General features: G+C 45.0%; 1 protein-coding gene across 2 annotated transcripts; it reads left to right on the forward strand.

Moving 5' to 3' along the window:
* Positions 1-3,271: 3,271 nt before the first annotated feature.
* Positions 3,272-12,013, forward strand: LOC310837583 (uncharacterized protein). 2 transcript variants are annotated; one of them, XM_083724416.1, is made up of 4 exons: positions 3,332-3,871; positions 4,507-5,354; positions 8,378-8,498; positions 11,037-12,013. In XM_083724416.1, exons 2-4 carry the CDS (start codon positions 4,620-4,622, stop codon positions 11,819-11,821), a joined length of 1,641 nt encoding a protein of 546 aa, XP_083580542.1. In that variant the 5' UTR covers positions 3,332-3,871; positions 4,507-4,619; the 3' UTR covers positions 11,822-12,013. The 2 variants fall into 2 exon arrangements, 1 of the variants encoding a protein (XP_083580542.1); XR_014560586.1 differs by lacking the exons at positions 4,507-5,354; positions 11,037-12,013 and having other exon boundaries at positions 3,272-3,871; positions 8,378-8,518.
* The last annotated feature ends 324 nt before the right edge of the window (positions 12,014-12,337 follow it).

Genomic DNA, 12,337 nt, shown 5'->3' on the forward strand with positions numbered 1-12,337 from the left:
ATTCCTTCCAGTAGCACCTTAAAGACCAACTAAGTTAGTTCTTGGTATGAGCTTTCGTGTGCATGCAGAAGTGTATCTGAAGAAGTGTGCATGCACACGAAAGCTCATACCAAGAACTAACTTAGTTGGTCTTTAAGGTGCTACTGGAAGGAATTTTTTTTATTTTGTTTTGACTACCTCACAGGGTTGTTGTTGCGAGGATTAAATGAGGAGCGAGGAGAACCATGTAAAATGGGGAGGACAAACTATGCAACCCCCCTTGAGCTCCTTGGAGGTGTAATAAACAAAAATCTGCCCTTATTCCCTTATGGGGTACACAAGAGCCCTTGTAGAGTCCTTTGTAGGTTCTCCATCGGTAGGAGAAAAAAACAGAGGCCAAACAGAGAATATTAAGAAGCAAAGCAGCTAGTAATCTTGATCTTTATTCAATTATTGCAAAAGGGTGCCCCCTCACAGACACGAGAAAGGAGGAGGAACCCCTAACAAAAGCGTGCCTGCCCTTATATAGAAATTTAAAATTGCCCACCCTCGAGACCCAAGACCACCGCCAGAAGCATCATACATAAGTCACAGAAGGGGTGTAGCCCAAGACCACCCCCCCCCCGATACATCATACCACATCACAGAAAAGGCGGTCTACAACAGAAATCTGAGTGCCTTGTTTATTTCCTGTCTGGCAGATTACCTGTTTAATGAGAGCCTGGAGCCTGGCCAGTCTTTTGTAATATTAAATACTTAGTTCCTGCGCCAGGTCACAGGCTCACACCCTATTCAAACACAGACATACCCTTAAGACAGGATTTGTGAGGAAAGAGACAATGGGGAGGTTTCCCACTTTGACCTTGCAGAGAAATATTTGAGATAAATTTGTTCAGGACTTTTTTTCTGTGGAGTTTCAGGCATGTGGCTTATATACAGTGGTACCTTGTCATTATTAGGCAGAATCTCTGTGATAAAAATGAATATGCTACCTAGATTGTTATTTCTATTTCAAGCAATACCAGTGGTAAAAGGGATAAGACAATTTAAGGATTGGCAAAAAAATTTAGCGAAATTTTTCTGGCAGGGGAAAAGGCCAAGGATAAAAATGAAGATACTAGTAGATAAGAAAGAGAGAGGAGGTTTTGATTTACCAGACCTAACTTTATATTATGAAGCTTCGTGCTTGGTATGGTTAAAAGATTGGCTGACTTTAGAAAACACTGACCTATTAGATCTAGAGGGCCACGACAATAGATACAGTTGGCATTCGTACCTATGGTAGAACAAAGTAAAGGTACATAAAGGTTTTCTAAACCATGTGATTAGGAAATCTTTATATGAAGTATGGGATCGGAATAAAAACCACCTGGAAAGAAAGACACCGTGGTGGATATCACCAATTGAGGTGTTGACAACAAAAAAAGTAAACATAGAGGGGGAAAGAGTAACATATGAGGATATTACTAGGAAAACAGACCAGGGGATAAAGCTCAAACCATATGACCAAATTGAAAAGATGTTAACAGGGTGGCTGCAACACCACCAGATCAGTGACTTATTAAAGGAAGATAAAAAGAGAAATGGGTTTGAAGATAAAAATCGAAATTCCAAATCGAGTTAATAGACTGTAAAGATAAAATTTTATCAATAATGTATAGTTTATTGCTAGAATGGTATACAAAAGACGAAGAAGTAAAGGAATCAATGATAAAATGGGCAATCGATATTGGACATAACATTGAATTGGATGCATGGAAAAGATTACGTATGGAAGGAGGGTTCGAGATTTACAGGATGCATGGCTTTAAAGGAAAACTTGCTAAAAATGATGTATAGATGGCATTTGACCCAGTAAAATTAGCTAAAATGTATAGGAAAAAGGAAAGAAAATGTTGGAAATGTAAAAAGACAGATGGGGACTATTTCCATATGTGATGGACCTGCGATAAGGTAAAAAAATTTTGGGAATCAATTTATAAATGAACTCAAAAAAATCTTTAGATATACAGTACTTTCCCCAAGAGACCGGAAGCATGTCTATTAAGCTTAATAGGAATAGAAATTAAAATGGAAGATCAAAATTTGTTCATGTATGCTACAGCTACCGCGAGAACCCTTCTGGCCCAAAGATGGAAAATACAAGATATACCAACTATTCAGGAGTGGCAGGCGAAGTTGACAGAATATGCAGAACTTGCCAAACTGTCAGGGAGGATCCGGGACCAGGGAGATCAAAGATACCAAAATAACTGGAGTAAATTTATTGAATATTTAAAGAAGAATTGTAAAGAGGTCAAGACACTAGCAGGATTGACATAATACCTCCAATGTATAATAGTACTAATATGAGAATGATGTGCGCGATGGAAAGAGGATAAATATACCAGTTGTGGGGAGGGAGGGGGTTTCGCAACTCGGCAGACTCAAAGGGAATGTATGGTATTACAATTTGTTGGAAAAGAATATGTAAGAAAAACAATAAAAATTCACTTGGAATAAATATATACAGTGGTACCTCGGGTTAAGAACTTAATTCGTTCCGGAGGTCCGTTCTTAACCTGAAACTGTTCTTAACCTGACGTACAACTTTAGCTAATAGGGCCTCCTGCTGCTGTCGTGCCGCCAAAGCACGATTTCTGTTCTCATCCTGAAGCAAAGTTCTTAACCCGAAGTACTGTAATATTTCTGGGTTAGTGGAGTCTGTAACCTGAAGAGTATGTAACCCTAGGTACCACTGTATTTATGTACGTGTTTGCTTGGTACATTTATGAACATTTATTACATATCTAAGACCTTAAAATTTCTATAACAGAGGAAAGGTGAGGATGCAAATGTTAAGAAGAAGGAGAATGCCGTATCGGCCTGAATATAAGCTGCACCCACAAATAAGCTGCACCTTTAAAATTCAAGGGGGGGGGGAGAGAAAAAAAGAAAATACCCAAATATAAGCCACTCCCTTAAAATTGGGTTTCAGGCTGAAAATCGCTGTCGTTGGTAGAATTGTAACTCTGAGCCAATTTAAGCCTTTCATCTTGCAAGCCCACAAAAGTTACCATACAATCGCTAAAATCGCAAATCACTATTCAACTGCTACAATTCTGCAGGGACTCACGCCCGTAAATCCCAAAGGAAGTCTCAAGCTTGCAAATCGGCAATAAAACATTTTTTTGTTCCCTTTCACCGTTAAGTCTGTTTCAGCAGCAATATCGTAAAAGGCAGTTTTTGTAAGGTTGCAAATCTAAGCCACACTTTAACTTTTCATGGTCAGAATTTGGGGGGCAAAGTGCAGCTTATATTTGGGCCATAATAATAATAATAATAATAATAATAATAATAATAATAATAATAAAAATAATAAATGCACCGTTTCTAATAAGGCTGCACCTAAGATAGCTCAGATGGCATAGCATGAGACTCTGAATCTCAGGGACGTGGGTTCCAGCCCCATGTCGGGTGAAAAATTCCTGCATTGCCGGGGGTTGGACTAGATGACCCTCGGGTCCCTTCCAAGTCTGCAATTCTGCAATGATTTGTGCAGCTGAAGAGTTAAACCCACAGAGCTGCAATGGCGAGAGTTGCACGAGGGAGGCGGGCTTGTGAAAGCCAGGAAGGGTTTTTCCTCCCTGGTTAGGGGGTGGGCCTTGGTTTTGAATTTCTTTTGCAGCTGGCATAAAAGGAGGAGGAAAGAAGGAGAGGAGAAGACAGGAGGACAGTGTACTAGACTGGGGCATGGAGGTGGAGAGGCAGGGAATTGCTGAAGGAGAAAGAAAGACCTGCTTTTACAATCACTCTCCCTCCTCTGGGTAGCAGCCGGGGGTGGGGGCGTCTCTCTGCTGCTGGTTTCCCCCTTCCAGAAGAAGCAAACTCTTTGAGCAAGCTGGGTCAAAGGGTACGTGGACAGCGCTTTTCTATGGGGTACTGGGGAGGGGCGGTAGGACAGGGGGACGGCATGGGGCAGGGAGCCTCCTAAAACGAAGGGGGCCTGCCTGCTTGAGCCTCCTGCAATTCCTGGGTGATGGGGTGGGCTTCTTGCAGAGCATCAGAGACCAAAGCGGATAGCAGCATATTGTTAACCTCTGGAACTCCCCTCCACAGGAGACAATAATAATAATCATAATAATTTTTATTTATACCCCGCCCTCCCCAGCCAAGACCGGGCTCAGGGCGGCTAACACCCGATATAAAAATAAATTGATTGAAATACAACTTAAAAACAAGATGAAAATAGAACTTTAAAACTTTAAAATATTAAAATACAGCCTCATTTCAATGGAAACTCAAATCAAAAACTTTTGGGGGGATGAAAACGTCAAGTCTTCACCAAGGCTAACTTTCCAATGATCGTCCCCAACACAGACAGCTTTGAAAAGAGGATCAGACTCATTCGTTTGGTCTGAACTGGAAAGGCATCTACTTATTTAAAAAGCGGGACACTTCTCTTGCGGAATCAGCCCCAGCTACTGTGTGGTAGCTTCAGAATTATAACTCTTGATTTAACCCCATGTTTCCCGTCTTTCCTTCTAGGGAGAAGCTCCTCGTGCCGGTTTTGGGACCGCCAATATCTCCTCCTCTCCCGTCCTAGTTCCCCGCTGAGCATTTTGATCCTCGGAAGTCATCCCTGTGGAGATCAGGAAGGGATGAAAATGGAGGGGCAAGACTCGGCAGCCGAGAGGTCGCAGAGGGCAGGAAAAGCCCCCCAGCTCGTCCCGGCCACAAGTATCGGGGAGCCTGTGTGTTGGACAGTTGCGCAGCCCAAGGTCAAGGAGGAACCCGGCAAAGGTCTTCTCCTTCACCACTGGGAGGCCCAGTGGCAGGAGTTCCTGAAGACGATGGAGTCTCCTCTGCCCGGATCGGGCGCCCCATATCTGCACGGCGAGGCGACCCCATGGGACGATGCCAAGGGCTTTCTGGCCTCCTTCGAGCAGGTGGCCGAGGCCTGCCAGTGGCCCAAAGGAGAGTGGGCGGCCAGGCTGCTGCCAGCCCTCCGAGGAGGGGCCGAGCGGGCCTTTGGCAGCCTGGAGGCCAGCGACAGAGAGGATTATGGGAAAGTGAAGGCGGCCATCTTGCGCGGGGACACCACCGCCCAGGAGAAGCAGCGGCAGCACTTCCGCCGCTTCTGCTACCAGGAGGCCGAGGGGCCAAGGGAGGCCTATGGCCGCCTCCAGGAGCTCTGCCGTGGGTGGTTAAAAGTGGAGCGGCACACCAAGGAGCAGATCCTGGAGCTGCTGATCCTGGAGCAGTTGCTGGCTATCCTGCCGCCCGAGGTCCAGGGCTGGGTCAGGGAGGCCGGGCCCGAGAGCTGCTCCCAGGCAGTGGCTCTGGCCGAGGAATACCTCCAGGCGCAACGGGAAGCTGAGGGGCAGGAACAGCCGGTGAGGCGGTGGCACGGCGCTGCTCACATGCGCCTTGGGGCTGTGTTGCTAGGGGGCTCCCGTGGGTCTGATCCTGTCACTCCCTGGGTTACAGATAGGTAGCCGTGTTGGTCTGCCATAGTCAAAACAAAATAAAAAAAATCCTTCCAGAAGCACCTTAAAGACCAACTAAGTTAGTTCTTGGTATGAGCTTTTGTGTGCATGCACACTTCTTCAGATACACTGAAACAGAAGTCACCAGACCCTTCTATATAGTGAGAAGGTGGGGAGGGGTATTGCTCAGAAGGGTGGTGGGAATGGGTGATTGGCAGATAGCTGTGATGAGCCTGTTGACGACTTTTAACGACTGCAATAGGTCTTACAGGAAAAAGCAAGGGGTAAGAAGGTGAAAAATGGCTTTGTCATGTATAATGAGATAAGAATCCAATTGAAGTGTTCTCCTACTGGTTTCTCTGTCTACATCAGGAACCTCTGTCTTGTGGTTCCTGATGTAGACAGAGAAACCAGTAGGAGAACACTTCAATCTCCCAGGACATTCTATACAAGATCTCAAAGTAGCTGTTCTATTACAAAGGAATTTCAGAAATAGACTGGAAAGAGAAGCTGCTGAATTGCAGCTTATCACCAAACTTAAAACCATGGCGAGACCTGGTCTGAACAAAGACATTGGATTCTTATCTCATTATACATGACAAAGCCATTTTTCACCTTCTCACCCCTTTTTCCTGTAAGACCTATTGCAGTCGTTAAGAGTCGTCAACAGGCTCATCACAGCTATCAGCCAATCACCCATTCCCACCACCCTTCTGAGTAATACCCCTCCCCATCTTCTCACTATATAGAAGGGTCTGGTGACTTCTGTTTCAGTGTATCTGAAGAAGTGTGCATGCACACGAAAGCTCATACCTAGAACCAACTTAGTTGGTCTTTAAGGTGCTACTGGAAGGAATTTTTTTATTTTGTTTTGACTCCCTGGGTTGTTAACCAAGAGAGCGAAAGCTGTCCGTTTCATGCCGCGTAAGGAGTGGAAGTCCGATTCCATGCCCCTAGCTCACTCAGTGAAACACTTAATCTCGGGGTTGTGGGTTCAAGTCCCGTTTTGGGCAAAAGATCCCAGCGTTGCAAGGGGTTGGACTAGATGACCCTGGGGATCCCTTCCAACTCTGATTCCTGTGCTCTTCTAGGCATACTCCCCAAGTATCCCTTTTCTCCAATGACAGTTCTGGAATTATGAAAGCCATCCCAGCTTCTGATTTGATCCCGGAGTGTCCCTAATTCCGCTGCCAGTGCCAAGATCGGGGAATAGTATGAGCCGGCCCTTGTCCCAAGCAATGGTGGCTGTGAGAGGGCATCCTGTTGCCTCTCCATGGACTCTCCACGGCCGCTGCTACCAGCCTCCTCCGTTGGGCAGCTGCTAGTGGCTGCTGGATAGCGGGTGAGGAGGAGAGGCCACCACCATTGAGGTCCTGTTTGACGCGCCAGCTCTGAGGGGCAGGCAGAGGACAAGAAGAAAGAAATAAATGTTTAGCTGGGAAAGAAGAAAGGGGGAGTGGAGCAGAGCACAAGTGTCAGAGCCACCCGAGGTCCCAGCTCACAAGAGACCAAAGTCCAGTCCAAGTTATATACAAAAGGTTTTATTGAAGAACATTGTTGGCATTACATCCAAGCTCCGTGGCTCAGGATCTGTTACTCTTAGATAGTAGAAGTCCCCTCTGAATCAGTCCCGCCCCTGCACCAGCTTAAGAGGCTTGTGCTGGTCCACCTCTTCCTCTCCTTCCTTTTCCGCAGGGTCTTCCTGCCTCCCTGTGTTCCCTCCCTCCGGGACTCTCCGGAGGCTGAATCCTCTGACGGCTGCTCCCCCCTCCTTCGCGCTTTGGGACCAGGCTCCTCCCCGGGACTCTCCTCATTTCCGCGCGCCTCCACATTTGAACTTGGCACGCGTACGTTGCTTCTGACCTTCCTTTCGACAGTTACGCTACTCTCGGTACTACACTCCGTCCCTTCCGGCAGCACGTCTTGCTCCGAACTCCTTCCCCCCTCTGCTTCCTGTCCTGCTCTTTCTGACACACTGGTAACCCCACCTCCTTCACTCCGTTCCGACGGAGGAACCGGCCCCGGTCTCCCACTCCCACTGGGGGTTCCCCCTTCGCTCCTCTGTCCCTGACTGCTTCCCCCTCTATCGCCCCTTGGCCTGACCAGGGGGGCTCCCCTTTGTGAATCCTCCGAATCGCTTGACGGACTCTGCGACAACCTAGGGTCGTTGTCGTCCTCCTCCTCATCGCCCTGGGATCCTTCCCCCTCGCTCTCTGTCTCCTCCCTCACCTGCGCCTCTCTCCCTGAAACCCTGACAACAAGGAATCTTGATTTTTGTACAGTGGAACCTCAGTTTTCGAGCGTATCGGATACAGAACGATTCGGAACCCGAACGCCGAAAACTCGGAAGTAATTGTTTCCGTTTTTGAACACGCCTGGGAAGTCGAATGGCTTCCAAGTCACATTTCTCCGTTTTTTCAATGGGTTTTACTGACCGCCCATTGCGCCTCCGTTGTCGAACGTTTCAGAAGTCGAACAGTCTTCAGGAACAGATTATGTTTCGAAAACTGAGATTCCGCTGTATTTGAAAAAAGCGATTTGTGCGTCCGCATCTAATCTTGCCCCTTTCTGAAATGTATTCACTGGCAGGTGCTTCTCTTTTTTGTCAATCAACAAATAAAATAAAATAAAATAAAGCCGGGATTAAGGGTTTTTCTCAGGAGGGTGTTTTTGCTGCGTCCCATTGGTGTGGTCGTGGTGGAAATGCTGTGCTGGGATGGGTTGGGGGGGGGGAATGGGAGTTGGGGATGAGGAGGGTCAGTTGAGTGGGGAGAGAGAAAAGCCCCTCTTTTCATCTAAGGTACGTTGGAGGGTATGGCTGGGTAATGGCTTCAGCGTGGGGTTTGAGGGAGGCTCTGGGTTTTCTGCCCAGGCCTCTCCCTCCTTGCCCTGTTGCTCTGTCCTGACGGGGTTCCTTCCTGATGTTGCAGGTGGGATTTGAGGAGGCCCCCGCAGATGTCTCCGAGGAAGGCCAGCTGCCGTCCGGTGTCGAACAGAGACCCCTATACGTGGAGGCCAAGCAGGAAGATGCAAGTGAGGCCCAAATGGCAGGTAAGCAGGGCCAGATTTAGAGTCGTGCCCCCTAAATTATTTTTTTAAATAATATTTATTAAAGTTTCCAAATAAATAAATTACAATACCAAAAAGAAAAACACAAAAATAGAAAAAACAAACATACAGAGAGAAAAAATCAAAAACAGTTAAAAAATAAATTCCTCTTTCTTTATCTTACAATTTGTTTACTTGTTTCCATGACTTCCTCACACCTCCCTTTTTTGTATTCCACTTCAAATAGTCATTTCAGCAAATCCTTTCCTTGTCTGTTTTATCTTAGTTCTTAATCTTAATACATTAACAACATTATCTTCAATTTTCAGTCCATTTTTACATATTCCTCTTAACCTTATTACTGAAAACCACTTCGTTTCATTCCAGCATCATTTTAGCATTCATTAATTTTACAATATCTCTGCAAATAGTCCTTAAATTTTGAAATATACTCAGAGTCGCAAAGTGATTTCATGTTCTTTATTCAGCTCATAGTAGTGAGGAGGAATGAATGAAAGTCCCCTCAAAGTATCTGCTTTATATACATTAGTTACACAATGGGCTGCACATGATTGGCTCATTCTGGAATTCAACTGTAAGCCAATCAGGTTGTGGATTCACTTCTATCTGAAGCACAATTGGGTGGTTCCTGCCAACCAATCATACTGCTGCATTGTTCTAAGACCAATCAGACTGCTGCATTCTGAATCCTATTGTTCTAGGACCAATCAGACTGCTGCCTTTTGGATCCTATTGTTCTAGGACCAATCAGACTGCTGCAGTTTGAATCCTATTCAGTACATAACAAATTTCTTCCAATCTTCTTCCACCAACTCTTCTCCCTGGTCTCGGATTCTGCCAGTCATTTCCGTGGATCCTGCACCTTCATTGTATTGTTCCCGTCACATGCTGAAGACGCAACCACTTTGGCTTCGCGTGTGCAGAGGAGGGCAGCTAGGATGATCAAGGGTCTAGAAGCTAAGCCTTGTGAGGAACGGTTGAAGGAGCTGGGTTTGTTTAGCCTGCAAAAGAGGAGACTGAGAGGAGATATGGTAGCCATCTTCAAAGATGGCTGTCACATGGAGAATGGAGCAAGCTTGTTTCCTCCAGCTCTGGAAGGTAGGACTCGAACCTATGGCTTCAAGTTGCAGGAAAGGAGTTGGATGGGCATCTGTCTTCGATGCTTTAGCTGAGGTTCCTGCATTGCAGGGGGTTGGACTAGATGACCCTGGGGTCCCTTACTGTGATCTGAGAGATACGGGGTTTTTTGTTTTATTTTAATAAATTTTTATTAGAGTTTTAAAGGTTACAAAAAAGAAAACTGAATTAAAAAAGAAAAACATAGTCAGAAAAAAGAAAAACATACACTGTACCAACACATAAAAAATAGAAAAAAAGAAGAAAAAGAAAAGAAATCCTAACCTTAACATAACTTTCTTTCCTTCACTTATTTCCTTGACCTCCTCACGCCTCCCTTTTTTGTATTCTAAATCAATTAATTATTACAGCAAATCCTTTCCATCTTTGTTTTTATCCTAGTGATTGGTTTTAAAGCACTAAATTTTGCATTCTCTTCTTTCCCTAATTAACAATCCATTTTTACTTAAACCTTTATATCATTTCTGCTGAAAACCACATAGCTTCATTCCAACATCCTTCTGACATTCCTTAATTTTACAATATTTCTGTAAGTAAACTTTAAATTTCTTCCAATCTTCTTCCACCAACTCTTCACCTTGGTCTCGGATTCTGCCAGTCATTTCCGCCAATTCCATATAGTCCATTACCTTCATCTGCCATTCTTCCCGGGTGGGTAGATCTTGTGTCTTCCAGTACTTTGCAATGAGTATTCTTGCTGCTGAGAGATACATTTTTCAGGTCACAGCCGATCGCTGTGGCTGTAAATTGTTTTGAACTGCTTTAGCATTGAATTTTATTTTTAAAAATTTATTTATTACGGTCCAGAGACCCAACAAATTGTAACAAAGCAATGCACAATTCAGACAGCCTACCTCCAGGTTAGACAAGCATTTGTTCAGACTTAAAGATAGGGATCATTGGTTCTTGTAACCACTGGTAAAAACTTCACCACTGCTAATGTTCTGCCGTTTGTCCGGTCTTCCAATAGGACCCTGACATAGTGAGCCTCTGATTTTCCCGGAAAAGGTACCAGCAGGGTAATATCAGTTCAGCCCTGGCTTGCTCATGTTTCGCAAAGTGCAGCAAAACAAAAAATTCCTTCCAGTAGCACCTTAAAGACCAACTAAGTTAGTTCTAGGTATGAGCTTTCGTGTGCATGCACACTTCTTCAGATAGAATCGATGTCTTGAGCACATGAGCAAAGTCTGTCCTGGTAGGGAACTCCTCTCAACCTGCCATCCCACACTGCAGAAGGAAAGACGTTTAGTCTGGCTTTGGTGAACAACCTTAGATAATTTGGTACTGAATTTTTAATTTCTGTAGTCCACTGAGGGATCTTAGGGTGAAGAAATCAAATTAAGAGAAGTAAGAGAAATAACCTTCTTTTTCTCATTTATTCAGCAGGTAAAAGGTGGGTGGGCATACCTGAGGGAGAGAGATACACACCTGAAGATGGTGAGGGGTTTTCCGGAGGGAGAGCAGAGGAGGAGAACTTTTCCTCGTGTGGTGAACAAGAAAATTCCCCAGAGAGTCATGAATGGCGAAGTCGAGGCCACGAAGCAGAAGGAGTACACGAGTCTAGTGATGGCAAGGACTTCAGCGAAACCATGGACCAGAAGGAAGTCTGCACTAGCAAGAGGCAAAACACATTTCGTGGGAAAAGCTTCGGCCAAAGTCCAGGCCTCCTTGTCAACCAAAGAGCCCGTGTAGGAGGAAAACCACAGAACAAATGTTTGATTTGCGGGAAATCCTTCCTTTACAGCTCCGACCTTGTCATCCACCACGGAATCCACACCGGCGAGCGGCCTTACGAATGTCCCGACTGCGGCAAGAGATTCAGCCGAGGCTCCGACCGCAACCGCCACCAGAGGATCCACACGCAGGAAAAACTCTACAAGTGCCTGGCCTGCGGGAAATGCTTCCTCTATAGCTCGGACCTCGTCATTCATCAGAGAATCCACACCGGGGAGAGGCCCTACGAGTGCTTGGACTGCGGGAAAAGATTCAGTTGCAGCTCGGACCGCAACCGCCACCAAAGGATCCACACCGGGGAGAAACCGTACGACTGCATGGACTGTGGGAAAAGGTTCAGTCAGAACGTTCCCCTCAAGAGGCACCAAAGGACCCATGTGGGAGAGAAATCGTACCAGCGCCCAGAATATGGGGAAAGTCTGAGCGTGAGCTGAGGAATGAAAACCATGTTCCCCATTACGTTTTATGAGGTAGTTTGTGGACCTCAGCCAAAGTAGTTATGACGTCACGTCTTTCCGTTCTGTTTTTTAAACTTTGTTTCCTGCTTTCAAGTTCCATTCCCCCCCCTCAAATTTTTATTTATTTATTTTATAACACAAATAAACAATACAAACAGAAATACTAACAATGCAAACAAATTCTTGTCTTATCCTTATTTTTTCTAAACATTGTTAGGTGAGCTTCCCCAAGTCCCCCGTATCTGATTTTCATTTTACCTCATGTTTAGCAGTTTCATACATCATAATTTTTAACCATTTTTTTATCACACTTACTTTTACCTTTAAAATCTTCACATTCTATCACTTACAAATAATACTATTTTAAAATACACTATCTTCTACTTCTAACCCTACAGCCTATATCCACTTCCAAAGCTATTCTAAGATTTAAATATTCACATATTTTTTCAAATATTCTTTAAACTTCTTCCAGTCTTCTTCCACTGTCTC

The sequence above is a fragment of the Podarcis gaigeae genome (assembly GCF_964106915.1).
Source record: "Podarcis gaigeae genome assembly, chromosome: 2".
Classification (NCBI taxonomy): domain Eukaryota; kingdom Metazoa; phylum Chordata; class Lepidosauria; order Squamata; family Lacertidae; genus Podarcis; species Podarcis gaigeae.

Bases quoted from the DNA above. Each gene is read 5' to 3' on its own strand.
- LOC310837583 (XM_083724416.1), top strand. From the start codon at position 4,620: ATGAAAATGGAGGGGCAAGACTCGGCAGCCGAGAGGTCGCAGAGGGCA. The intron at 5,355-8,377 runs GTGAGGCGGTGG...CTGATGTTGCAG, and splicing joins CTGAGGGGCAGGAACAGCCG to GTGGGATTTGAGGAGGCCCC. The intron at 8,499-11,036 runs GTAAGCAGGGCC...TCATTTATTCAG, and splicing joins AAGTGAGGCCCAAATGGCAG to CAGGTAAAAGGTGGGTGGGC.